At 41.0% G+C, this 26,893-nt stretch overlaps 1 protein-coding gene across 1 annotated transcript; it reads right to left on the bottom strand.

Moving 5' to 3' along the window:
• Positions 1-1,074: 1,074 nt before the first annotated feature.
• On the bottom strand, positions 1,075-10,060 carry TNNI1 (troponin I1, slow skeletal type). The gene is made up of 6 exons (XM_072997129.2): positions 9,945-10,060; positions 9,549-9,680; positions 8,301-8,390; positions 7,101-7,277; positions 6,024-6,134; positions 1,075-1,652 (listed from the first exon to the last, which is right to left on the bottom strand). Exons 2-5 carry the CDS (start codon positions 9,672-9,674, stop codon positions 6,027-6,029), a joined length of 501 nt encoding a protein of 166 aa, XP_072853230.1. The 5' UTR covers positions 9,675-9,680; positions 9,945-10,060; the 3' UTR covers positions 1,075-1,652; positions 6,024-6,026.
• Between the last annotated feature and the right edge of the window lie 16,833 nt (positions 10,061-26,893).

Raw genomic sequence — 26,893 nt, 5'->3', positions numbered from 1 at the left:
CTATCAAGGACTGCATCTCCCTTTATGAGACTGCTTAAGTGTGATCATCAAGAGACACCTTTTCTTGATCCCACCACTTTCACAGGCACATTTGGTGGGGACATGGGAGAGGGCCTTCTCTGTTGTTGCTCCCAGACTTTGGAACTCTCTCCCACAGGAAGCTAGGCTGGCCCCATCTTTGCTTTCCTTCTACAAGCAGATGAAGACCTTTCTCTTCAGGCAAGCCTTCCCTCAGTGACTGGTTGCCTGAACGTTTGTGTTTTTAATGGATTGTTGTACTTTACTGCTTTATGTGTGTTTTGGCATTGTTTTTGTTTACTGTTTTTTAGTGTAGTATGTGTTCGATCCTTTCAATATTGTATATTCACCGTTGTTAGCTTTATATACTGTCTTTTACTGTTGTGAAAATATTTTAAATTTAAAAAATTAAATAAACCAAATGATGGTATGTTCAGGATTATATAAATAGAATTCAGAGTGGAGAAGCCATCTCAGGAGGTAAATGCCGGTATTGTTGATATCACAATGGCTGGAAGTGTTAAGGGTTTTCCATCCTACATGATCTCCTCAAAGGCCTCGAAAGATAGAAAAGCCAGGTTTTGCATATCACGATCCTGGGCATACTTAGAGTTTCTAGCATTGTACGAGTTCTCTTAGATTCTCCATTGAAAGTAATAGCAGAATTGACAGCTGGTCTCCAGGGTTCCAGACTGAAATCTTTCCCAGCGCTATAAAGAGATGTACCTATAGTATATGAAACATACATATTTCCACATTTAACACATGTGCTCTTCCACTGAGCAACTGCATTCTGTCATGACTCTGTGGGAAATCTGGCTGCACCCTTAAACAAAAGGTCCCACTTCATTTGGATTTGAGGTCAGAGCCTAAATGAAAAGAAGCTAGTGTAAAATAAATAGGATAAGAAAGAGAAGAGAAGCATGGAAATGATGAAGAACCTAATATGTCTCCTGGACTTCTCACCATTCTGAAACACTGTGATATCAGAAGCAATAGCACAATCCACCCATCATCGTATTAAGGAGATCTAGAAAGAATCACAGATCCTGTATATTCATTCTTGATGCTGCTGGGTTTTGTTTAGTTTTGTTTAATGATACAGAGAGAGAAATAATTGTTGCAGCACCCAAACTGTACATAGAAAAACTGCCATGGAAAAAGCTAAAGGACTTTCTGGAGTAGAAGAGCAGGCCACCAAAGGACCTACCCTAGCAAGGGTCTTCACTGATTCTAGTTGATATGACATAGCATCAATACAGTTTTCTGTACATTTACAGAGGACCATGTACGGTACAGTGTCCTCTTTCCACTTTCACCTTATATGCACATTATCCAACTACTGGCATGCCTCTAGTACAGCTGAAATGGTTTTGAAAGGAAGGCTGCATTGCTTGATAGTTGTGGTGGTCATTGTATGACTCATGCTAGCAAGAGGTTGAGTGTTCCTATTGCTGGTTTGACGGGATCATGAATTGCTGAAATGCAAAACCATAACAATTCTTGAATAATGTCCTTAAAGACATCAGTTCTACTCCTAATGCAGAAAATGGGGGAACACCAATCGGCAAAAGAAAGGGGCAGAGATGTACACAGGCATTGTGGGAGGTGGTCTTCATCTTTCCATTCAGGACCTGCAAAAATAAAATTGAGAAGGCAAAGAAATAGTTTAATTAGGGAAGTACTATCCTAGTCAAAGAGCTTTCCAATAATAAAATGGACAACTGTCATGCTTGATGAAGTCCTTTCCATAAGGAAAAATATTTAACAAAAAAATAATCATGTTAGCACAAGAAAGTAGTCTAAATTTGCAAGTTGCATCTGAGATGATGTCCCTAACAGGGCTTCCAAAATATGTGAAATGTTCAAGGAGCAGTTTACGATTATCACCCCCTGTTAGCTTCTGTGGCTAAGCAAGGATTTCAAGTCATGTATTCTGAGTAGCCTCTTCACTGATAGCTGCCTTGTCATGGCGAAGGGGCTTGAGTAATTCAGAGAAGCTATGGGCTATGCCGTGCAGGGACACCCAAGACGGACAGGTCTTAGTGGAGTGTTGGAGTCACGAAATCAGCAGGCTGATGGGCTTTGTGATGATCACCAGATAATTAGGATAGCAAATAGTCTCTTAGAGCTAGAAGTTAAAGTCGTCAGCCAAACACAGGGATGTCTGCCAGCACTGCTCCTGGTGGTCGATTAGTAGAAGAGGCAGAATAACACTGAATGGGTTCCCAATGAATTCTGTCCTGCCCAGGAGGACTATGCTTTTATTAACCTTACAAGCTCACAGATAGTGGACAGCATGCGGATAGGTTACAGAGTTCAGATAGGACAGTGGTTACATCATGCCATTATGATTGGCCTAAGGAAAGGCTCTTTAAGCAAGCTCTCTTGCTTAAAGAAGAAAAATGGTGGGCAGTCATGCCCCTCAGAAGCAGCTGTGATGTCATCCAGGAGGGTTTGCTCTCTACTGTAGATTAAGCCAAGTTCAAGAAAATTGGAGATATTAAAGGAATAATTTGTCCAAAGATGGACATGATAAAGGACAAAAATGGTAGGGACCTAACAGAAGGAGAAGACATCAAGAAGAGGTGGCAAGAATACACAGAGGAATTATACCAGAAAGAGGACGAGGTGGTTGGATAGTGTTATCGAAGTTACCAACATGAATTTGACCAAACTCCAGGAGGCAGTGGAAGACGGAAGGGCCTGGCGTGCTTTGGTCCATGGGGTTATGAAGAGTCAGACACGACTTAATGACTAAACAGCAACAACAACATCCTGAGTAGAGATGGGCATGAACTACCAGTCTAGCAGTTCATGCCTGTTCATTCATTGGCCAAACAGGTATTGAGGACTTCTGAGTCCCACCTCCTCTGGCAGGCACCCACTTGGAGGCAGCTTCCCTGCCTAGCTTCCTCTGGGCACTGCCTCTAAGTGGGTGCCTGCTGGACAAGGTGCGGCTCAGAACAGTGGAACACTCGTTGGGTGGATGGCTGAACCTGCACAAACCACTGAACTGGCAGATCGTGCCCATTTCTAATCCTGGGTTCTACTCTTACATTTTCCCTGCACCACACAGTTTTAAGACTGCAATTACATGATTAAATATTGTGGGATTTGTTCTACTTATAAAAGAGGTCAATTTGAAGTATTTTTTAAATTGACAACATGATTATTCTAATTGGTCCAACTCTTTTTGCTTCCAAAGTCGCTTCCCCACCCCCCACCCCCGCCTCCAGGGAGCTTCCACTTTTTCAAGTCAGAATGATTTGAACAGTCTTTTTCCTGCATGTTGAATTATGATACATTCTTGTAAAAATGGGGTGGGGGAATGTCTGTAGCTGGTGTTTCAGTGACATAGGCAATTGAGGTATGATGTCTGAGACTGGGGGACCAGAGGAAGGAAGGATTGGCAGAGATGGGACCAGAGGAAGGAAGGAAAGAAGAGGACTTTGGGCTTAAATGTAAATAGCATCATATCCAGTATGAACAGTGAATTCTCAAATCAATCCACAGCCCCTGTGTGAGCACCAATTCTGATTTCAAAGGTAATAGAGGCTTCAAATCAAATTGTTGCAAAGCCTGATCTCTCCAATTTGACTTTCCTGTGTATTTGCACCCTTAAGTGCCTAAATAAAAATTGGGGGAGGGGGCAGTTATGGTTAAATGAGTGAGTGGGATGACTGAACAAACATTCACAGAATAAAGGTAAAGGTTCCCCTTGACATTTAGTCCAGTTGTGTCCAACTCTAGGGGGTGGTGCTCATCCCCGTCTCCAAGCCATAGAGCCAGCATTTGTTCATAGACAATTCCCGTGGTCACATGGCCAGCGCGACTAGACACGGAATGCCATTACCTTCCCAACTGTGGTGGTACCTATTTATCTACTCACATTTTTACATGCTTTTGAACTGCTAGGTTGGCAGGAGCTGGGACAAGCAATAGAAGTTTGTTCTGTCATGTGGATTCGATCTTACAGCTGCTGATCTTGTGACCTTGCAGCACAGAGCCTTCTGTAGTTTTACCCACAGCGCCACCACGTCCCATATATTCACAGAATAGGTGCGTGGAATTCACAGGGACTCAGTATCCTGCAGAGTTTAAAGAGCTCCTCACAGCCAAAGGTAAGTGGCAGTCACATAACTGGAAATGGGAAATATTTGATTTTTGAACTCCTGTGCTTCCTATATGTTCTGGGAGTTGTAGTATGAGAAAAAACCACATTTCCCTTCTCGATGTGCAACACAATGCCAAGTGAATGAGCTGTGTATATGCCCTCAATCCAGACTTCTCAAGTTGGGCACAGCAGGATGAGAAACCCACTGAAGGCTTGCACTGCAACTGGATGGTACACCAGTGTGGAAAGCTAAGGTCAAGTACAGCATGTGTACAAGAACTGTGATTCTGGAGCAGCAAGAACTAGGTAGAGGGAGTAGCAGCAGGAAATAGATAAAGGGAAGTAGCTGGGCTAAAAATTACATCTTAGCTGCATAGGAAAGGTCTAATACTCCTCAAAGATGAACTGACTGTACCATCTCCCATGAAATTCACCACACCATATGCACAGTTGAGGCTTTGGGAGACAATAAGGAGAATGAGAGTGGAGTTATGATTCTGGATTATGTTTTGCAGAACTCCACTTGGTTTCACTCGCTGAAGCCAGATGCTAGGCCTAGTTCTGTTTCCCATTCTAACTCTTTAGCCTTGGAATACAGGATAAGGGGTAATCCCAGGGTCAGAGGACACTCACTCTCTTGCTTTCTTATATTTCTGGACACTTCACATGGGTGCTTGTTATCAACATGATGTTCACTCCTGTATTTTTCAGCTTGACTTGCAAGAAAACTGGCAACATATGATATCACAGTAAAAAATAGGGGGTGGATGATGATCAGTTCCTGTTTTGTTCCAAGATTTTATGATGCAGAACTATAAAACAATTTACTAGCCATGATTAAAAGGGGTTGATTTATTGTTGACAATAGCAGCCTGCAGGGTAATGAAAGGGAGGTGTCTGGAATCCCCCAAAGAGTCCCAACCAGTGATTATTTTACTATAACAGTATGCCTTTTAAGGAAAGACAAAACACAGCTGGGAGTGGGAGCTGTGGGTTTCATTAATTTTGCAGGAAGCCATGCATGAAAATAAGCAAGGGGCCAGGAAGCTTTTGATTGGATCCAACTGCATGAGATTTGGCTCAGTGTTTCTCACACTGAATAGCATGCAGAACTTGGGGTTTAGGTCCAAGATACATGGTTCGAAAATAAGCACTGGGCTACATTCAGTTGTTAGTGCCAACTCAAGTGGACCCACTGAATCTATGAAACTCATTGACATTCATGTAAGTTGCATTGATCCAATAGCTCTGCTCTAGCTGGGACTAACAATCAGATTAAGTCCGTTGTTTCACTTCATGATTTCTGGTACTATGATTCAGTGCCCTGAGTGGTATTGCAGGACTGTCTCAGCAAGACAGCTGTCCACTTTCATGGGACATTATTTTGGTTAGCCTTGTATGTCTGGCGGCATAGTGTTATGTCCTCTATTTCCAAGACAGTGAGGTAGATATAACCTTATTTTTAATTAGCAAAATATGCCAAACCACAATGCAACTTGTATACAATAAGATGGAGCTGATAAATAATAAGACACAAAGCCATAATGCACCTTAAAGATAACACACCCCTTGTGTCCTCTCAATTAACTTTGAACCTGATTCATATAAGCAATACTAATTACAGGGCTAGAACAATAAGTTACACTTCAAACTTCTGGCATTGATATGAAACCTTATCAGCCACAAAACCCTAAGGGGATGCCCACATCTCTGTGGCATTTCTCATTATTAGACGCTGGCAATTTGAGTGGCTACTATATTCAGCTTTACTGGAAATGTCAACCAGGGATCGAGAATGCAGAGAGACTGAGACGCCTTGCCAGTAGCAAGCAAATCTGGTTTGCACTGGAATCTAGGCAAGGAAGAAGAGGTTAAGAAAATGCAGTACTTTTCACTGTCCAGTTGGAGATTTGGCAGCATCAAACATCTTCTTCCTGCCCTCCATCCCTGACATGGCCTCCACATTCTTACGCCAGTCACCCACTTCTACAGGACGTTCCTATAAAGGAAACCAGTAAGTTGAACCACACATTAGTGCCATCCATGAAGGACCAATTAATACAGCCAGAGATAAAGCATCATTCCATATGATCACCCCACAAGTACAATGGGTGCAGCTTGAAGTATACTTTCATTCTAAAGTCTCTAGCCCTTAGAGATATGAAGCTGCAAATTAGTAATCAATGTCTTAGAACTGAGAAAGAAGTTATTGCAGTGTGGAATAGTTAGTTTTTGGACTACTACTTCTAGAATCATCTGATCATTTATCCAAAAAAGAGGAAATTTTCCAAGCTTTGCAAACTATAGTGCGAATTTAACAGTTGTGAGGATTCCATAGCCTGCACGGCATCTTTCCTTTCTCTGATAGAAAGGGATATATTTTGAAAATTCCCTTGATTTGCATGCGGAGTATCACAGGTGCTCATACAGATAGTCCTGACTAAACAGCCTAGTAACAAATTGCTGGTTGTAAATCAAAGTTAATGTTAGATTCACTGAAATCAGTGGGACTTGTTAATCATAAATGATCTAGAGCAGGTAATATCAGAATATCTCGAATGTTTCTATAAGAATACTACCTATTTTAAAACCTGTGACATACTCCTCAGTGTCCCAGTACTATAATGGACTTTTTCTGAAACCACAGTGGCATAAAAACAATTCCTGTCAACAGCCTTCTAAAATGTGAGAGATAAAATTCTGTCAGAATTAAGAAAATTACCTCACAATACTTAAGGAAAGATTGGTTGACTGAAAGAATACTTACTGAATGAAGACATCTCTCATACTAGTTACTCATGGCATTAGAAAAGAAAGTAAAAAATATTGATAGGACTATATTTGTCATGCTGTCCTTTGCAAATAGTCAATGAACATAAACAGGTAAATCTTCCTAACCTGTGACTACAGAAAGTACCTGAAGGTATTGGCCCTAACTATTGGGTGAGGGGTTTCAGTCACCAACCTTTTCCGTATCCTCCTTCTTGACAGATTTGAGATTGGCTCTGAGGTCCATGGAAACTTTATGTTTTGAGCCAAGCAAAGCTCTCAGCATGGCATCAGCAGAGACACGGACACGCCGCAAAGGAGGACGCTTGAATTTTCCCCGGAGGTCAAGCACTTTCAATTTTAGGTCTTTAATCTGCAGAGCAAGAAGTGATCGAGGAGAAGCTACATAAGGCCATAAGCCATGGAAAGTCTAAGCTCAAGAAGGTTCCTTCCTTATTTCAGGACTGGAAGGAGCTAGCATAAGTTAGACCATCTTTATCCACCACAGAAAGAAATGCTTTGGGAATGCTGAAAGATATTCTGGGCGTAGAGAGATTGTCCTGCCAAAATTTTATACCTGCCTTTTGTCACTGCCTTTTATCATACAAAAGAGAAAGCACATAGCAAGTCGCCTTTTGTTTTGTCTGTGCAACTAACTGTAGAATAAAGGAACTAGTGGCTCCTGAATAAAATCAGGAGATTTTGTGTGAATATCCAATTTTTAAAAATCAGCAATTGTTTTCTGTGTGATGAAGAATTCACAGAATCTACAACATATGAACCCTTCCTTTTAAAATAGTGTTCTGGACTCCAACAGGTGCTCAAGAGGTCCTGAATGTCATATTTATAATCCACGAGAAAATTCCACCTTTGGTATCTCAGGCCTATTGCCATGAGAGCCAAGTACAGAACTTAAATATATAGCTGATAGGCATGTGAAAATCCGTTTTGTCAAATTCTTCCAAATCTCAACTGTATTTTCATCTTTTTTTTTCTTGCTCAATATCAGGTTCTGAGACTTTCCTTTGATTCCCATATGGAAATATAAGGAAACTGATGTGCACTTTTAGTATGCTCTTTATCTAGTGCATGCATTTAAACAGACTTTCCCCGTTGACTAAATGGGAAAGGAAAAAAATCCATGCACCTTTTTTTCCCCAAAATTACGTATTTTAGTGACGTCCATTTAGTTGCATATAATTTGGGGAGGAAAAAATCTTTCCCTCCAGTGATAGGAAACAAAAAAAAATGCCATTGCAAGTTTTACTGTTCATTCTATAGCTCATGTACTAGATAAATGTGTTCTGAAACTAGGATCTGTACAAGCGTCTTTCCCATCCCTAGCAGCAGAACAGTTAATACAAATACTGTTGCAGACATCCTTTGGCCTTCTTACCTCTCGTGTATTGTGGTTACATTTTGCTTCAATGTCATATCTCTCTTCATCCACCACATCTATTTTATTATGTAACTCCCTGCACAGATCCTATACCATTAAAAAGAGAAATTGGTCAATGGGTACCTTCTCAAAATCTAGTGCATATTTTTTTTTTACTAGATTACTACTAGTCAAGATCCAACCTGCAGGCCATCTAGGGCGGTCATGCTTTCTACTATATAAAGGAATAGTCCTCTGTTTACAGATAAAAAATGACAACTAGAGGGAGCAGGGCAGAAACCTTCAAGTTATCTCGCAACAGTTAACACCCAAATAGTAAACTGGGCAATCATACAAGGCAATGATGTGCAGCCTTTCCCACTATACTGTATGTGAAAGGCTGTATTTCTATTTAAACCATAGTAGTTCTTCTAAATATTCATCTGTACATGCAAATTTGAATAAGCCAGCCTGTTTTGTCTTTCTCTTATGTAGCAGTGAATGACCTTCCCAAAGACATCAGTCATTCCCTCTCCAGGTAGGTCTATGAAGCACCTCTATGGTCTAGTGAAAAGATTAGACCAACTGCTTGTCCCTATGAAGGCATAAACTTTAAAGATCTGAATTAAATCTCAGGCCTGCCAAATGCATTTGGCTGCTGAGGCATAAGAGCAGATGATAGCCTACACTTCGAAAGGGAAGGTCCCCAGTATACAAGGACAGAGAAGCAATTGTGCAACCTGAGGCAAAAAAAAAAAACCATCACAATGGCTTCTCATGCTTTCTGACAGTGCAAATCAAATCATCAGGAAATTAAAAAACAAAAAAAAAACACAAAAAACTACCTTTCCATGACAGCCCAAATCTGCTGCCTTAGGTGGCCAATTAATTCTGTCTCATTGTAAGGTTGGGTTCACTCACTCTTTGCCTGCAGCTTATTAGTTCTCTATTATGCTCAGCTAGTCTTTAATAATAATAATAATAATTGCGTTTCCTCAAGTCAATTCTAAATTAGGGTGACCCTTTTCAGAGTTTTTCGGGTAGAGAATACTTGGAAGTGCTTTACCATTCCCTTCTTCTGGGGGAATCCTGCGATACTGCAGCTTGCCCAAGGCTGCACAGGTTGGCTCTTCTGGAATGCCCAGTGGAGATGTGAACAACCAACTTCTGGCTCCACAGCCAGATACCTCATTGAGCTATCTGGCCACCTAGCTAGTCTTTAGATACTGTCTAAGAGTTACTATGTCCCCCGAGCCAAGTATTTACCTGTAGCTGAGCAAATGAAAGTCCACTGGTATGCAGAGGTGCGACTCTCTCTGCCAAATATCTCTGTTTTTCTCCTTGTTTGTCCTCTTGCTCTTGTTCCCACTGTTCTTTGGCTTTAGCCAGCATCAAACTCTGAAACAAAAAGGTGCAAACATTTGAAAGGCACGGGATCTATCAAAAGGTAATGTTTTCCCACCATCGCCTTGTTTGTTTAAGCCACACCAGAGGTTTATGGAACAAATTGCTCAGTCTGCCTATAATTCATGAGACAGAAATCCTGTATAATCTTCTGCATAAGCTTGCTGCACCTACATTCAAGGCAGCCCCTTTTAACTCAGGACAGTTGGTTGTTGCCTCAGTTTAGACAAATCCAACACAACTTCCATTGTGACTCACCTTCAAAAGAAGTTTGCGTGAGGCTGTGATCTTGGATTTCCTCTATGAAAACAAACAAACAAACAAACCTTTACTTTTTAAAAGTATCTTCTAATCACTGCACAACCACACTGAAATTTTATAACAAAAAAAAATAATCTGGTCTTACCTCCCTGTGGAAGTTCATTTGGGAGAAGGAATAAAATCAGAGATAACATAATGAATACAGTAAATATGCAAACATCAAAGACACAAAATATAGAAGATTGCCAAAATGGACAACACGCTCCCTCTTTTATAGTGTGTGAATTAATTCCATAGCCCTCGAATTAATTCCATTTTGGTATGTCCTACCCCAGCTGTTCTCCATGCCATAGGAGTACAGCAGTGAAGACCCAGGTTTGAGTTTGATTCAATCTTTCATCCTTCCAATGTTGGTAAATTGAGTACCCAACTTGCTGGGGAGTTGGCAATGTGCAACCTGAATAATTGTAAACTGCCTAGAGAGTGCTTTAAACACTGTGGGGTAGTATATAAACAGCACACTTCACTTTGCTCTACCACTCCTGCAGGTTCTGTATGTAACAAGCCTTTCTAAGTTTCATTACTTAGCCCTATGGTTTGATGGGTATCCATAAGACTCACTAATGAGGCTCAATCCCCAAAAGACAGAGTTAAATGACTAATCATAGATAGTATGACCTCTAAACTCAGTTTCTCTCATTACCCCTTTGTTTTTCCAATCATTCATCCTTGCTCCTGCCTCGCCAGTCTTGCTAGGTTGCTACTTCTCATTCCCATATATCTCTCACTTGGCCAGGCTTCAGGGGAAATTCCTGGTCTTTTCCCTCCAGATATAGTCTCTCCATTACCTGGCACTTCCTGGGCTCACTGTTAGTGCCATGAATGGGCAGCCAGTTGTAAGCAGTCTGCCATGGCTGATTGCCCACAATGCCTTGTATCATGCTTTACTATGTCTACAGAATATTGTGACTTACAAAATGATGACTTTCTAGCTGTCTGCCTCTGCTACTCATTAAACTGGGGAACCAGAGCACAGAAAGGAAGATGAACCTGGAAGAGTCATCAGCACAAGGGAATTCTGCCTTGTGCTGATGACTACCATAACAGAGCACTACCATGAGAAAGATGAGATACTGTACTGCCGCCAATGTCTCATATGACACAAGAGTTTGATCTTATCAATTCTTCATTTATTAGTAATAAATTTATGAAAAGAGCCTGCCGTTCGACAAGTCAGTGTAAACAGTATACACATGAAGAAGAGCTACAAAAGAATAAGAAGGTTAAAGGAAAAGCAATGAGATCTCTGTGTGCTGAATTTAGCAATATTTCTGATATAAAGTCCATGGATACTAAGGCCTTACTGAATAGATATAGCTATTTTGCTTACCTTTAAAGAACATGAATTAAAATATTATTCAGCATTTCCCTCCACCTTTGCTGCTCCATGTTCTAAAACATCCCACAGGGCTGGCTCAGTGCATGTCACAATCTCTGATACTGTCCCCTCTACCCATGTCATATATTAAAGGTGATTGGATTGGAACCTGAATCATATTTGAGGGCTGGCAATAGGAGAGCATCCTATACCAACACACCTGGAAGAAGTGGGCTGCCTTAGAGCTCACTAGGAAAGTTCTGTGGCACATAGGTTTCTTCTCCAGCACCTTGCTGCCAGCTCTATTTCTGCTGTTGGATGTGACCAGTTCACTTTGCCTAACATTGCCCTCACACATTCTCACAGGGCTTTCCATAAGATGGGAGCAAAAGATGAAGGCGAGAACTTAGACCTGCAGGTGGGCATTAATTTCCCCAGCTGATCTCAAACCCTGTGATTCTTTACTCAGGCACATGCACAAGTGGGATCAGGGGGGCATTTTGGATCAGAGAATTACCAGCCTGTCAACAGGAATTACATTCTAAAACAAAAGAATGGAGATGAACCTTCTATCCTGTAGGCAAGGGTAGAACAGAAGTCAGGAAAAAGGCAAAATCCTTTGACAAATACACACACTAGGTTCTATTTTGCCATCTAGTGGCTGGTTCGTGCAATATGATTTACGAGTCTTTGCTTGGTTGAAATGACTTCACCCTCAACATTTCTCCCCAAAATTCCCTTTTATGAATATTGCTGGTTGTCTTCTCAACACGTCTCTGGATAGTTAACATTCAGCCAAACACTCATCATTGTAGATTTTGTAGCTGATATTTGACAGTATTTGTCATCTTCAATAAACAATTATATTTTGCATTTTGAAAAAATCGATAGCTAACATGCAGTATTGAATCAAAGGGTGGTTTGGACTTCCTGCCCTCAGGGCATATTTTCCAGTTTGTCTATTACAGACTTGTTATTACAGAAAATCCAAAGGTATGCATATTCCACATTGGACACTGTTAGACCTTGGCAGTGAGCAAATGATTTTTCATGGAAGCTTTTCTGTCATTATTGACCATGTTCTAGACTCATCTGTCTGGGTGAGTCTGCATAGTGGATAAAGTGGGACTGGGAAGACCTGGGTTCAAATTCCCACTCAGCCATGGAAACTCAGTGGGTTGGAGGAACTGATAAAATCACTCCTTAAACATCTCACATGCCTTAGAAATCCTACTGAGGTTGCTTTAAATCAGAATTGACTTGACAACATATGACACATATGTATATGGGTGTTTGGCCTAAAACCTGTGGGGAAAAGGGCTGTCACAATTCTATACCCTATTTGTAGGCAAAAAAAAAAAAAGGGCAGAAAATTTTCATCTAGTTTCTCCTAGGGGAAGAGAAATTCCCGAGCAGTTTACTTCTCAGAGGTGCAGTTTTCCCACAATCACTTTAGCAGTGATAGTGGGACAACTTCACTCTTTTTCCCCAAAAGTTCTTTTTTGTTTGTTTGTTGTTGTTGTTGTTGTTGTTGTTGTTTTTCCCCCCATTGCCACTGCAAGTGGTGTCAGCAACAACTGGGTTAGAGGAGCCTGGCTGCCACATTGTTTTTTCCACGGTGCCCGCAGTCCATTTACGACAATGTGGTGATGGTGACAGGGAAACAGTCACCAATTTTGTCTGTTTGTTTGTTTCTACCTCACTTTTCTCCTTAAAAGCACCCAAGGTGGCCAATAAAATGTTGGGGAGAGCTGAGAAATAATTTTGCAAAGTGGATTTTTAGGAGAGTAAGAGAAAGAGAAATATCAGAATGTTCATCCAAAACTTGTTTTCTCAGAAATGCTGGCTCAGCATTTGCCATTCTTTATCAGAACTATAGCAGTCCCACTGAATCAATGGAACTTACAGTGTTGACTCATCTAATCCCCACAGATTCAATGGGCCTACTGTAGGGCAATGTAATATGCTAAACGACTGGAAGCCATCCAATGTCATGAGAAGGGAAGAGAAGAACTGGGCATAGAACTGCCATTTTGGGAGGGGGATTCCTGAGGTAAACGTGTAACCATTCTTATATGCCAGACACCATGCAAGAAAGTTATTTGACCAAGCTCAGAAACTGTATGTAAGAAATATGATGACCAAACCTGAACTAAATGCTCCTGGAAGACAATTTAGAAAAAGAAGAATAACACCAGGAAAATTTATCCTACTTACGGTTCAGGCATTATGCAAAGGAACGGAGTACCTGAAAGTTTAAATAAAAATTATCAGCAATAAGGACATTTAAACAGATTTAAAATTATACAAAACACACTGCATTAAAAATAGTCCCCATTTAGAAGAGCAAGAACTGGGATAATAGTTAATCTTGACCCAGCAATAAAATCTTCCTATATTACTCCATACAACTTTTGCTTATGACAGGTAGCCTCTGGATATCCTCTTTTGATTTCTCTTTCTAGTACTTAACCTTACAAGTGAAATATTAAGTCCACTGAACTTTCTGTTAAATAGGAATAATATAGACAGGATGTCTGTTGCAGATTAACTTTGGATGTTTGGATGGCTTTGGGGTCTGCTATGGTGTGCCACATATATTGGTTGCTCGGTCTGACCCTGCCTTTTACATAGCAGATTATGTACTCTCCATGTGTGATGAATCCACGGGAAACAATTTCTATTTCATAAATGGCTTGATTTAACTAATGTTTGGCCTAGTAGTTCTACCCATCCTTACCAGCAAAAAAAATAATAATCTAAAGATGGCAGAAATGGCAATTTTCTATGGCTTCCTCTACCTCTTTTCAAACATGTAGCATTCTGTTTGAAGCAGAAATGTCTCAGTGCATGAAAGATCATGTGAAACAGAAGTCATTTCACAGGCAGAACCTACAGACCCCAGAACAAGAGAGCATTTCTCTGTCCCACAGCTAGTCTTAAGTTGCTAACACACTTCTGCCACTCCGTGACATAGGCAGCTTGAGAACCGAGCAGGGGTGGTTCGTAGATTGACAAGGAGAGATGCCCCTGTTTGATCTGTGAGCTGTTGTCACCATAGAGAATGGCAGTAGCAAAACTGAGAAGTGCAGAAGGTCTTCTTCAATTAAAGAAGCAAGAAATGAAACCAAATGTGAAAAAATGCCTATCCATAACTCAACAACTTAACTGTGGTCACATCCTTAATAGAGGTTGCCAAAAATTACCTTCATATAGTCAGTTTCAAAGTCCAGAAACTATTTCTTCAGACTCTCTTTCTTAGTACACAGTCAAGTATACTGTATAAGCATTGGTATGGAGAAAATCAGTTTATAAACATACCTTCGTGCCCAATAACCTATCTACCTGTCAGAAAACTGTGACACATTCAGCCTCCTTGTATGTTATCTTCTCCATGGTAGACTATACTGTTGGCATCTGCTCCAGGGAATGTTCATAAGGATTTCTCTTCAGATCTCATGAATCACAATGTGAAACCTGCCCTTAGGTTTCTGCCTTATCCATCTACTTAGTGTATTTTAAGGTGCTTGGACTAATAGTAATAATAACCTCAGCAATGCCTGTGACTGCATTCATGCTTATGTGGTACTGCCAATGCAGATTTAATGGGCTTGCCTGAGTACATTGCCTGCTCTGATCTGACTCAGCCAGCTGATTTTCATCTACTATGAGCAAAATGAAGTTCTTTCTCCAGGCTCCAAACTATAAATTATCCCAATTCCTTTGCTACATGATTACCCCAAGGCTAATGCTTTGATGAAGTGTCTTACCTAGTGCAGTCCAGGCAGAAGAGAAGTGATGGCTGGAGGTTGGAAGTGTTCTGACTGTGAAGAGATGAGAGAAAGGATGGGAGTATTAAGCTGAAGCCAGAGTGCAACTGGCCAGTAAAAATAGAACAGATACACATACCCTTCTGGCGTGCGTGCTCTCACAGTGCAAAAGGCTGCATCCACATGCACATTACCCACCCACGTTGTATATACTTTGTGCACATCATGGCCTCACATGCTTCACGCTTTATCTGTGTTGCACCTGTACTTGCTTTGCACATTGCCCTCTTACTCAGCTGCTATTTAGACATAAGGCACACACGTATTCTACACACATCCCACAATCAAACAAGAACTAGAATTTCAACAGAAAGTAATTGTCCCATCTTCTGGGCTTTTGTGAAGTGGTAAAAATGATGACTTGCCTTGGTAAATTTTCAAGAAGTGGTCATTCAAAAAAAAAAAAATCCCATCTCTAGCAGGATCCTATGTTTAGTCAGGGCCACATTATGGCTGCATGTTGCTAACATATGCTGGAATCATCATTAACACTGCTACTTATTCAGATGCACCTAAAATATCTAGACACTGGCAGCTGTAATTAAAGTCACATGCTCTGGCCCACAGGTTTACACACATGAAAAGGTCCTATGATATCTCTGGGATAAAAGGGCTCATAGGATACCATACGAGGAAACCACAGGAGACCCAACTCTGCTATTTTACCAACAGGGGAGAAGTTGCCAGCTGAGACACACCACTGGCTGCTGCAGCAGCAGCAAGGATGAGGGTATGTTCCCAGCAAAGGGACACACCAGTGGTAGACTCAAACTGGCTTTGGGACCCTATACCTTATAAACTCAGGAGATAGAGTTTTTGGCTTCAATGGCTTCATGTTCTGTGACTGGCAGCTTTCGTAGCTGTTGGCGGCAGCGAACATTCTGACTGTTTCAGCAGCATACTTTTCTTCTAAGCCAAGAAAAATTACTGTTTTGGACGATGACTCCTAGATTCTCTCAGCTAGCATAGCCATTAGCCATATTGGATGGGAGATTCCGGGAGTCATCGTCTAAAAAGTAATTTTTCTGAGCTCTGGCCTGTGGCACAAGGCGTGCCTCTCCCAGTTGGACTGGTTCTCATGTGAGCACATCATGTTTGCTAAGAATGTTACCTTAACCAAGGCTGAGAGATATTCATTAAGATAATGCTGGATATTTTTAAGATAGTACTGGATGTCATTACAAAATGGGGCCCCTATGCAGAACCTGAGGCTTTGCCCAGAATAAGCAGACATATATTCACCTGTTCTCTTCTTCCTGTTATGAGCTTTAAGAACATTGTATTACCTCTTCAGTTCTATTGGCAGGACCAAACTGGCCATCCATCTCAAATATTCAAGGCCTAAATTGCTTTTTGAATTAAGTGTAATAAACTACTGTACTGTATTTCCCCTCTAACATTATTATGCTATTTCTCTCTCTCTCTCTCTCTCTCTCTCTCTCTCTCTCTCTCACACACACACACACACACACACACACACACACACACACAAACACAAAGAGGCATGCAGATTTGATTTTAACATGACAAAGGCAGAACTCTGAGGAGAGTGTTCTCAGATAGAAGAGATATGAGTTCTCAGCAAACAAGCTGAGGATCAGAAACAAAATAGAAATCAGCTGAGAATTCTGTTTCCCACAATTCCCACCTTTAATAGCTAATAAAGCACATCTTGGATAGAAAGGGATCATAGCCCAGCTTCGGAGATAGGAAGTCCCAGTTTCAACCTATGGCATCTCCCTCCCTGTTTGAGATGCTGAACAGCCACTGCCAGTCAGTGCAGATATTACTGGGCTAGTCAGAGGAACAGTCTGATGATGTACAGCAGCTTCTAACTGACTGGAAAGCTTAGCCTCTCTCTGCTCTTTTTTTTTCCTGATTCCACCTCCAGCTGTTTTAGTCACAAAATTGCCATATTCACATGCTGTCTGCATGAAAGACCATTGTGCGTATTCTCTCAGCCTGACCCACTTCTCAGGGCTGTTGTCAAAACAAAGTGGGGAGAAGAGCCATGTACCCCACCTTCAGTCCCATGGGGAAAGCAGGACACAAATGTAGCTGATTCGTAAATCGATAGATTATCCATGAATCAGATCCTCTTCTACTTTTTCAGACTTGACCCACAAAAGCTTGCATTAAAACACAAGAGTTAATCTTTAAGGTGCCACAACTTTTTCATCTCTTGGTTTTTTCTTTTTTGGGTTTTTTTTTCCTGATGTACTTGCACAAACTAAAATGGCTAATTCTTTTAAAACTATGAGAGCCTTCCAAATTGAGCATTCCTTTTTAGGTGATTTTTCGAAATGTTATTGCATAGTGTCTTGGAGAGTGTCACACATCTCTGTCTGAAAGAGGGAGTAGGTTCATACCCCTGCTCAGCCTCAGGAACTCTCTGGGCAGTGCAAATGGTCAACCACTTCTTAGACATCTTGTGTCCCTTGAATACTCTGTTAAAGTTGACATAAGTCAGAAGTGACTTGGGAAAACTTGGGACAGAACAACAGTAAAACGGGCAGATGAAAGGGCTAACTCTCTTCATTCCATCCAAGCAAAATGTAAGAAGCAGGACACCAGTCATGGCTGATAATAGAAAACGTGCGTGGTTGACAAATTTAAGAGATGTGAAGTTACCATTTTTGGACTACAGCACCCTCAGCTATATGATCATGCTGTGTATTTTAAGATCAGACCCGATGTGAACACAATCTTATAGTCCACTAAGAACAATCCAAAGGGATTTTGGAAGCTACAGCCCCCAAAATAATAATAAATGTTCACACCAAAAGCAGGAGGCTCTAGATCACAATTGACTACCTGCAGTAGAAGAGCATTTGACAATTGAGGAGTGGGCTGTTCCACCTTTGCTTCCTTGATCAACAACAGCAAAAGATTCTGCTCTTGATTGATGGAGGCAACCTTTTAAAGCATGACCTGAGACCCTTTTTTGGGACCTCACTCTTTTGTCTTTGAAGGGGTTAGATTGGGGGGCCCTCTGAGGGTGACAGAAACCTACTGAGCTGTGTCTGCACCTGTTTCACTGTGTATTTTAAGACCAGATACTATGAGAACACAATTCTATAGTCCAGCAAGGACAATGCCTGGCATTTTAATCTGTGCTGCTATTATGGGGCAGGCAGAGAATACTAGCAGGCAATTCAAATGAAGTGACTGACAAGAATGATGGGCATAGGAACCCTCTGGCCCCCTCTCACATTCCCATAAAGATGAACAGAAGCAGGAGTTCAAGGAACCAATCTTGATCTAAATTATCTATATGTATCTGTAGTTATAGATAATATTTATTAATATACAGTACAGTGGTGCCTCGCATAGCGATCGCTCCGTTTAACGAAGAAATCGCTTTGCGACAATGTTTTGTGATCGCTTTTGCAATCGCTTAGTGATGGTCCCTATGGGGAAAATTCGCTTTGCGATAATCGCAGGAAAGCGATCATCGCAAAGCCCCCATTTTCTGCCAGCTGATCAGCGGTTCCAAAATGGCTGCCAGGTAAACAAAATGGCCACCCGCTGTGTTGCCTCGCTTTAGAGGCACCGAAAATGGCTGCCCCTATGGTGGATTTTCACTTAAGGTTAGTTTTTAAGCCCATAGGAACGCATTAATAGCGTTTTAATGCGTTTCTATGGGCTTTTTAATATCGCTTAGCGATGAAATCGCTTAGCAGCTATTTTTGCTGCACGGATTAACATTGCTAGGTGAGGCACCACTGTATATTTATTACACTTTCATACCCCCTTTGCTGCAGAACGCTCATTATTTCCTTTCCACTATTTTTCTTCTCATAGCAATACAGTACTATAACGTAAGGCTCAGATAAAGTGATTATGGAACCATGCCTTCCTCAAACCAGTAGCTGTCAATTGTGTTGCACTACAATGCCCATCACCCCAATTGGAATACCAGGGTGATGCAGGATCCATCTGGAGTGGACATGAGGGAAGCTGTTCTGCCCCAGTGTCATCTCTTGAGCAACAACTGATTAATAACGGAACAGGTTTTGGACCCAGGCCTTCTTGACCTTGAACCCAGGCCTTTTTGACTGTGCTCTTCTGACACAACGCTAGACAGAAGCTGGACTCATATCCTACCACATTCTTCAGTTTACTAGACATTTGCTATCCTATATACCATCAACCAATGTGTAGTTCTCAAGAAGATACACTGTGGAGAACACTCCTCCTCTCATTGCCTAGGAAGGATTTCATACATTAGGAGCCATGTTTTGCAACAGGATCTCTTCATGTCTTTTATCCAACTCTCCTGGATGTCTGCTGTGGGGGCACGGGGGCACTTGCCATTCCCTTCCCCACAACCCGAAAATTATCTGTTGTTTGAATTATACATACAGATGTGCTTTGTTATAGTGGTGTGTGCTATGTGTGCAAATTATGCGAATATACTTTGCCTCCTTCCAAAAAATCCCTGCAAATATCCTGGCTTAGTTTTAGACCATGAAGCATAGCTGCTAACCAGCCACAAAAGAAAAGATGAACTGGCAGGATTGGATTGTAGGTGGGGTCTCTTGCCTCCTTTTCACTGTGTGTTTTACTTCGCTTTTCTTCAGGCTGTGCATGCTCAGTCCTATGTACATTTTTAGCACCTCCCAATGTGTTCAACAGGTTCTACTCACAGGCAAATTTCCTTAGGACTACCTCTTTGGCCCAACCTCACTGCAATACATGTAAGATTTGGGTGCAATGATTTTTTTAATCAAAATGCTGTCGTGAAATATTTAGTTTATAAGGGGATTTGCACAAATGACTTTTGCAGTTTTCCAGCCATCTGTGTGCCCAGGTATGCAAGCACAAGCACAACTAAACTGTTGATTCAAGAGTTCAGTGTTCACACTCAATGTAATGAAATTCACATTTCAACCCACAGGGGGGCCCCTTCTTTCTTTACTTCCTCTGGTCCCACCTCTGCAATCCTTTTACAGTTTGCTATCAAGCTACTTGGTTTAAAATGTTAAAAGTGTTCAGGAAAAGGTAGCAGTGTTCCAAAATTTTTCTTGATGTGTACAGAAATTGACTTATACCATAACTACAGCAAATCTGTGATATTTGATCATGTAATCACAACCTAAGACATTTGCAATGTAATATAATAAAGACCTGTTTACTAAGATAAATATAGAGCTTAATTTTGCTTATTTTCTGCTAACTATGCTAGAATCAACCAATTTAAAAATGAAAACAATTTATCTGAGGCCAGAATCCTGCTGGAGATTTATACATGTGCAAGTCAAATAGTATACAGTGCAGTGATGAATTGAGGCTAAATGAGGAGGTGTTGGTTGTGTTCCTGTTTGCAAGCATGTGACCATGTGACCAGGAAACCAACCAGCACCTCATTAATTAGCAGCAATCCACTGGCACAGTTTAAATAATTTCACCCATGCATGCATAAATTTCCAATTAGATTCTAGCCTGAGAAATTATATGAAATTAAGCATCCCTTGATGTCAGATGAAATTTATGTCATTACTGGCATTTCCCCAAAATTTATCAAATTATCCAAGGTTGGCTTGTTATATGTCTACCAGTAGACTCTTTGGAAATTGGTGGATGTGTAATTCACCCCCTGCTTATTTCATATATAGCACCACTGCAGCGAAGTTCAAAAATTCTTCTAATTCTTTAACCATTGCCTGGGGCACACACTGGATCAGTTGGTTGAGACAGTAGCAAACCATAGTTTTTACATAACTGTACTTGAGATTCACACAATGCTTTCCTTATGCCTCTGTTTCCCCTTCCTCTCCACACATCCTGTTGGGGGTGCATAGTTTGTTGTAGCCTCTGAACCAGAAAACTATATCATGTATATGCCACAAAACCAAAAATACAAGTCACAATCAAACTGGATCACCAGGAAAGACTTAGCTAGATTGATTTACACCAGGCTTCTATAAAAGGCTCAGCAACAGAGTAAGGTGGCTCCTGAAATTTTGGCATAAGGCTCTTACCAAAGTACACTCCATCCATGAGTTGTCCTTACAACCATGTTTCTGACTTTACAATCTAGTCTTTCAAGGACTGTCGGAGAATGCCCAAAAGTTTCCTTTATTCAAATGGCTGTCCAGGCAAGTCCGATCCATAATTGGAATGGGAGATTGAGAGTCTGTCCACATAGGCATTTGTCCCACTGTTTGGTGTGTTTATGGGTTGGGTCAGCCTGCTCTTTTTTCCAGCATCCGCAAACGGACATTGCTGGAATGGACCAATTTGCCCCAACCCACATCATTATGAACCACTGTCAGGCAGTTCAACTATGTTGGGGCAGATTTGAGGGCTTCAGTTTAGTCTGTTCCCAGCAAGTGTGGTCACTTGGAATGGAATAAACTTCCATTGTCAACTTCTGGTGTCTTGAAGTGGCTTTATTGTATTGTTCTTAATGTATTTCATTTAAATTGAAGGAAATATATAGATGTATTTAATTACATGTAAATTAGACTAGCTAAATTACAGCATCCATCTATAGAGTGATGCAATTTTCATTGGAATACATTGCAGTTGAATTAGAGGAAATGTGGAGATAGATTGTATTTAATTACATTTAAATTAGAGCAGTGAGATAAGAGTATGCCTCTATTGATCATGCAAATTGATATCTTCTACTCAACTCTTTTGGGGTGACACATAATTGCCACCCTAGAGAGTTGTAAACATTGAGGAAACAAATTGAAACCAAATGAAACCAAATGAAATACTGACACATTTTTTTTTAAAAAAAAAGGTTCACTGTGTATGTATGTTGTGTATGTTGGGATATATGACCTGAATTCTATAAGAACCTATAGCCAGCTTAACAAGTACGAACAAAACATTTTCAAGCCTTGTAGCTGGCTTTAAAAATGCTCAGTTAGCATGCCAGGGCAAGCAGAAGAACTTGTTTTCTTCATGTAGTTCTCAACCCAATCTATGCAGGGAAATATTCAGCTTTTGTTCGTTGAGGTTGAAGTCTTTGTAAGACAAAAGACTTGTGTGATTCTATGCCAGTATTCCTTGGCCTCACACCTTCCAGATGTGTTGGGCTCGAACACTCCAGTTTGCAGAAGGCTGCTTTCTGCATTCAGGTTTTGGCCAGATGGAACTAGCTCCTGCCCTGTGATTGTTATCAGGACAGAACAAGGGAGCACACGGACCAGTGTATCAGAGAACAAGCCCTATCACATGAAGGGACTTGCTCATTTCTTGGCAATATCATGTTCCTCATGTCAAGTTTCTTCTTTTGTTGAGCTTCCAGGTTTGTGGTGGGCAGGAAGCAGAGCTTCAAAATATTTTGTTGGTTGTTTTTTGAAAAAAAAAATTACAGCTCCCAATTCCCAGGAATCTTGCTGACAGGAGGATTCTGGGTGTTGTAGTCCCACAAAATAACATCTTAAACTTCTGGAATGAGGGGGCCATGCAAAGGAAGAATGCAAAAAAGGCAGAGGAACAAGACTATTGCCCAATAAAGAGGCACAGACAGAGCTTATACAAACCTTGGAATGCAGAAAACCTCTAAGCCCACCAAGTGCCAGAATCACCAGCATCATATGGGCATCTATTGATAAATGGTTAAGTGGAAGATAAGAACAAAGGACTGTGATGATCACCTTGCTTTGGCTCATGTAGTAGGTTATTTGCATACACCAATGGGAGCTGTTGGGAGGCGGAGCCAGAGAAACTAGAAGGGAGGGGTGAGTCAGAGTCTGGAGAGTTCAGTCAGAGATGAGAAGTTAGTCTGTGATAGTTAGAGAGTGTGGCAGAGTTAGGAGTTAAGAGTGTGGAACTTATTATAGACAGCTAAGAAAGTTAAGAGTGAAACAAATTATTACTAATCTAATGAATACATTAAAGTCTGTGAAGAACCTGTTTAAGTGAACTGTAATCAATAAACCTGTGTTGTTCAACTTTATACTTAGCTTGGACCTCAGTCTATCTAATTAATGGGTGTACACAGAGGTCAACTGGTGGCAGCGTAAAGGAGAGAATGTGTCGTGGGCCTCAGGCTAGTGAGACATCCTGGGGATACATGAGAGGCGTGTCACAACTGGTGGCAGCTGGTGGGATACGTAGTGTGAGTTCTTTGATTAAATAAGCAGGGGCCACATGTTAAACATCACAAGGACTGATAGTGAAGTTTATTTCCTAAGAAGTGTTTCCTTTCATGGCAGTGGTAGAAATACTCAGTGTTAAAATGTGCAAGGTGTGGAGTGAAACATTCAACTTAGCACTTTTTTAAAAACTGGTAAGGCTCCTTTGTTTTTAATGGTTGCATGACAGTGGCAGATATTTAACTAGTGTAGCTTTTCTGTTACTATAGATTTAAGCTGACAAAAGCTGTGCATTCAAAAATTTCTTTACTGCATGCAGGTGATATAAGGTGGTACAAGCTGTGTGTGTGTGTGTGTGTGTGTGTGTGTGTGTGTAAGACATTCTATATGGAAACATTCCAGTATCCTGGTGTCCTGAGCCAGTTGTGCAAAAACCTATGGAAAGAAAGCCTTTTGTGACTCTAGTTAGGTTCTAATCTAGAAGAGCAGCCAAGGTCACAAGGTTTTATCCCAAAGCACTGAGATCAGATGTATTCTGAACATGAAAATATACAGTGATGTCTATGGTCCCGGGCTAATAGAAAATTTGTTCTATTTATTTAATGGTGAAGTCTTATACATGCCTACTGAGAAGAGAGGCATACGAGTCCATTGAGTCTCACTTGTTGCTCAGTCTGGGTAGAATTGTAATGCCCACATCATTTGTATCCCTCTCCTATTCAGGGAGGGGGAACAGAGCCTGTTTTATCCTCACAGTGACCCTCTAAGGTGGGCGACCACGGAAGATTGAGACCACTAGCCTAAAGATAAGGAGTACATTAAGTAAATGAGTGAACACTTGAATTGTGTCTCCTGCTCCTAGTCTGGAACAGTTACCATTCACCACATTGTGTTTGGAGAGAACTTTGCCATTGCCATTCTTTATTTCTGAGGTGTTGTAAAAAAAAAAAAAAGTTAAAACAGTGGCCTGGACGGGTTTGTGTAGTTTGAGGAATGAACAGTCCTGTATTAAAAGGTGAAACTAGAAGATTTCCTTTGCATTTTCAAGTTTGCACTTTTAAGAGAAGGCTTGGAGCTCTTATACACCACTTATTCAGGAGAGAGTTGGAATTCTACATCCTGTTAGATCAACTTAAATACTAATTAAAACATTATCACTTGGGTGACAGAGACATTTTTTTGATCAAAAACATGCTTTGATTCACACGTTCTCCAGCATCTTGTGTGTACAGACTCACATTGTTCCTGGTTCTAGACGCAATATATAACCATCCTGATCAGTAGCCACTGACAACCCGAAGCACCATGAATTTTCCAGTCCTTTTAAAATCCATCTAAGTTGCCAAGCATCACTACATCTTGTGGCAGTGAATTCCACAGTTTAACTATGTCAAGAAATATTTCTTTTTATTTGAGTACATAAAGCAATTCCTAAATTATCATGCTGAGGACAATGGTGATGATTAGATATACATCATCCTGAGATCACTGGGTTAAAATGTTGCAAAACCGAAGCACAAAATGATCTTTTTGACCAAAAAAAAAAAAAGAAGAAGAAGAAGAAGAAGAAGAAGAAAGAAAGAAAAAGAAAAAAAGAAATGTTCTCATAGTCACCGCTTCAAGTGTTGCATGGACATTTCTATTACATGCCCTTGCTTTGAAGTCAGAGACAAAGGCATGAGCCTCCTCTGCTTTTGCCTCCATCTCAACTTAGGAGGGATGCAAACTAATCTTAAGAAGCTTGTTGTTGAAAAGCAATGGCAGAACCAGCCCTTGCCCAGCAAAGCATCTTCTCCATTCCTGGTCGGGTCTGAACAAAGGGATCATTCAGCAAGCCCTCCCCAGTGACCTTTAAAAAGGTAATGGCTACCAAAGGGAGGGCTGTATAGGACATCTTTAGAAACAACAGCTGAGCTTCTGTTGGCTTTAAAGATAGCTTTCTGGAGATAATTTCTCAAATATGTCTACCCCCCCCCGCCTCCATAGACTGCTGCTGTTTTATATTGCCAGTTCCAAAATGTCAAGGGAGAATGGAATGCAACCCAGACTGACAGCAACTGCTGCCCAAAGTCTCCATTGTGGCAAAGGAAGAGGATCCCCCCCCCCAGTAAGCTCCTTAACAAAGCAAGGATATTGTCAGCTCTGTGTCTAGAGCAAATGTCACATTATCTGCCCACAAACTGGCTGGGAAAGTGTTTGTTTGTCAGACACTCCCTGCTTCTGCAGCTGATTTCCGGAACATGCCATTGGTGCCACCTCTCTTTCTTTCTTTCTCTCCCTCTGTCCTCTTTCTGCTTTGAAATCACTGAGCAAAGCAAAACCCATTTTCTTCCAATTGGCCTTTGGTGGACCCTGTTAAAACAGCAGGAGTCTATGCACGTCTGATCCAAAGTGCCAAGGAGTTCAAATATTCTCATGTTCTTTCATAACCAACTTAAAATGTACTTTTTTTCTGTTTTGTAAGCCACTTTGAGCTACTCCTTTGGAGAAGGAAGGAAATCCTTCAAATAAAATAAAACAGCAAAAGTGGGCTACGGCAGCCTTCTAATTCTGCACACTGATAGCAGTGTAGGCAAAATAAGTTGACAATGGCCAGAATCCTACTGGTTATGTACACTGGGAATGGCAAACCACTTCTGAGTACTCTCTGTCTAGAAAAGCCTGAAAAGGATTGCTAGAAGTCAGAATTGATTTGACCACCCACAATTATTATTATTAGAGAATTCCAATACATTTCTACACTGACAGGGCCTTAAATAGGCTTTGCCCTGTGTGAAATTTAGAGGGTGTGCCTTACCCCAGATGTCCCAACAGACTGGTATATTGCCATAGGAAAATAGATCTGGGAACCAGACTTATTGACAAGACCACCAAGGGAGATCAGGAAAGACAGGACAGTATACCAGACTGCAGGTATAATGAGGGCTCAGTAGATCAGGCATCTGGTGTGGGACAGAAAGTCAGCTTATTAATATATATGGCATTGTAAACCCTCTTTGTGTGTGTTTGTGTTTGTGTGTGTGCACATGTCTATGTGTCTGTGCATGTTAAACACACCTCTGATTTGTTTTAGTAGCTCTGTCAGTGCTGTTGATCTTTTGTGGAGGAGGGGAGATGCTGACAAGGAGTTCCTTTCTGTAATTACTTCTAATTTTCATGTCATTATGTCATGAAAATATCTTAAAATGGGGTTTGTACACCAACACAGTCCTTTGTAAAAGGAGAGAAGAACAGGAAGCTTCACACCTATATCAGTGTACTCTATGCTTCTCAACACGTGCCATGAAAGACATGATGTCAGCCGCCCCAAATGCTCATGACCTTGCTTGTCATCAATTACAACATTGATGTGGGGTACATTTTGAGCTGCTTCTCCTGGGTGCCATCATTTCTAGTTATGGTTCCATACACAAGTGATTGGTGTAAATATTGGTGGTGGATTCCCACGTGTCAAGAAGTCAGCATTGGAATTTGTCATGTGCTGAGAAATATGATGCAACATGCAACAGCAGATGGTTTACACTGACGTCTTAATATGCAGCAATTCGCTGCTGAGATTTACAACCACCAGGTTATACTGGCAGGCGCAAATAATAGGATTTGGGTCAATGCCATATGTGGTTCACACAAATTAAAGAAATTAAAAACAACAGTAACAGCAATGACTGAACAGTAGCAGAA

The sequence above is a fragment of the Pogona vitticeps genome, chromosome 4 (genome assembly GCF_051106095.1).
Source record: "Pogona vitticeps strain Pit_001003342236 chromosome 4, PviZW2.1, whole genome shotgun sequence".
NCBI classification, from domain to species: domain Eukaryota; kingdom Metazoa; phylum Chordata; class Lepidosauria; order Squamata; family Agamidae; genus Pogona; species Pogona vitticeps.
Note: the sequence above shows the minus strand (reverse complement) of the source record. Positions and strands in the feature narration are given on the sequence as shown.

Excerpts from the sequence above, each read along its gene's own strand:
- TNNI1 (XM_072997129.2), bottom strand. The coding sequence starts at position 9,674 with ATGCTGGCTAAAGCCAAAGAACAGTGGGAACAAGAGCAAGAGGACAAA. Across the intron at positions 8,391-9,548 it reads TTTCATTTGCTCAGCTACAG|GATCTGTGCAGGGAGTTACA; the intron begins GTAAATACTTGG and ends TTAATGGTATAG. Across the intron at positions 7,278-8,300 it reads GTAACCACAATACACGAGAG|ATTAAAGACCTAAAATTGAA; the intron begins GTAAGAAGGCCA and ends CTTGCTCTGCAG.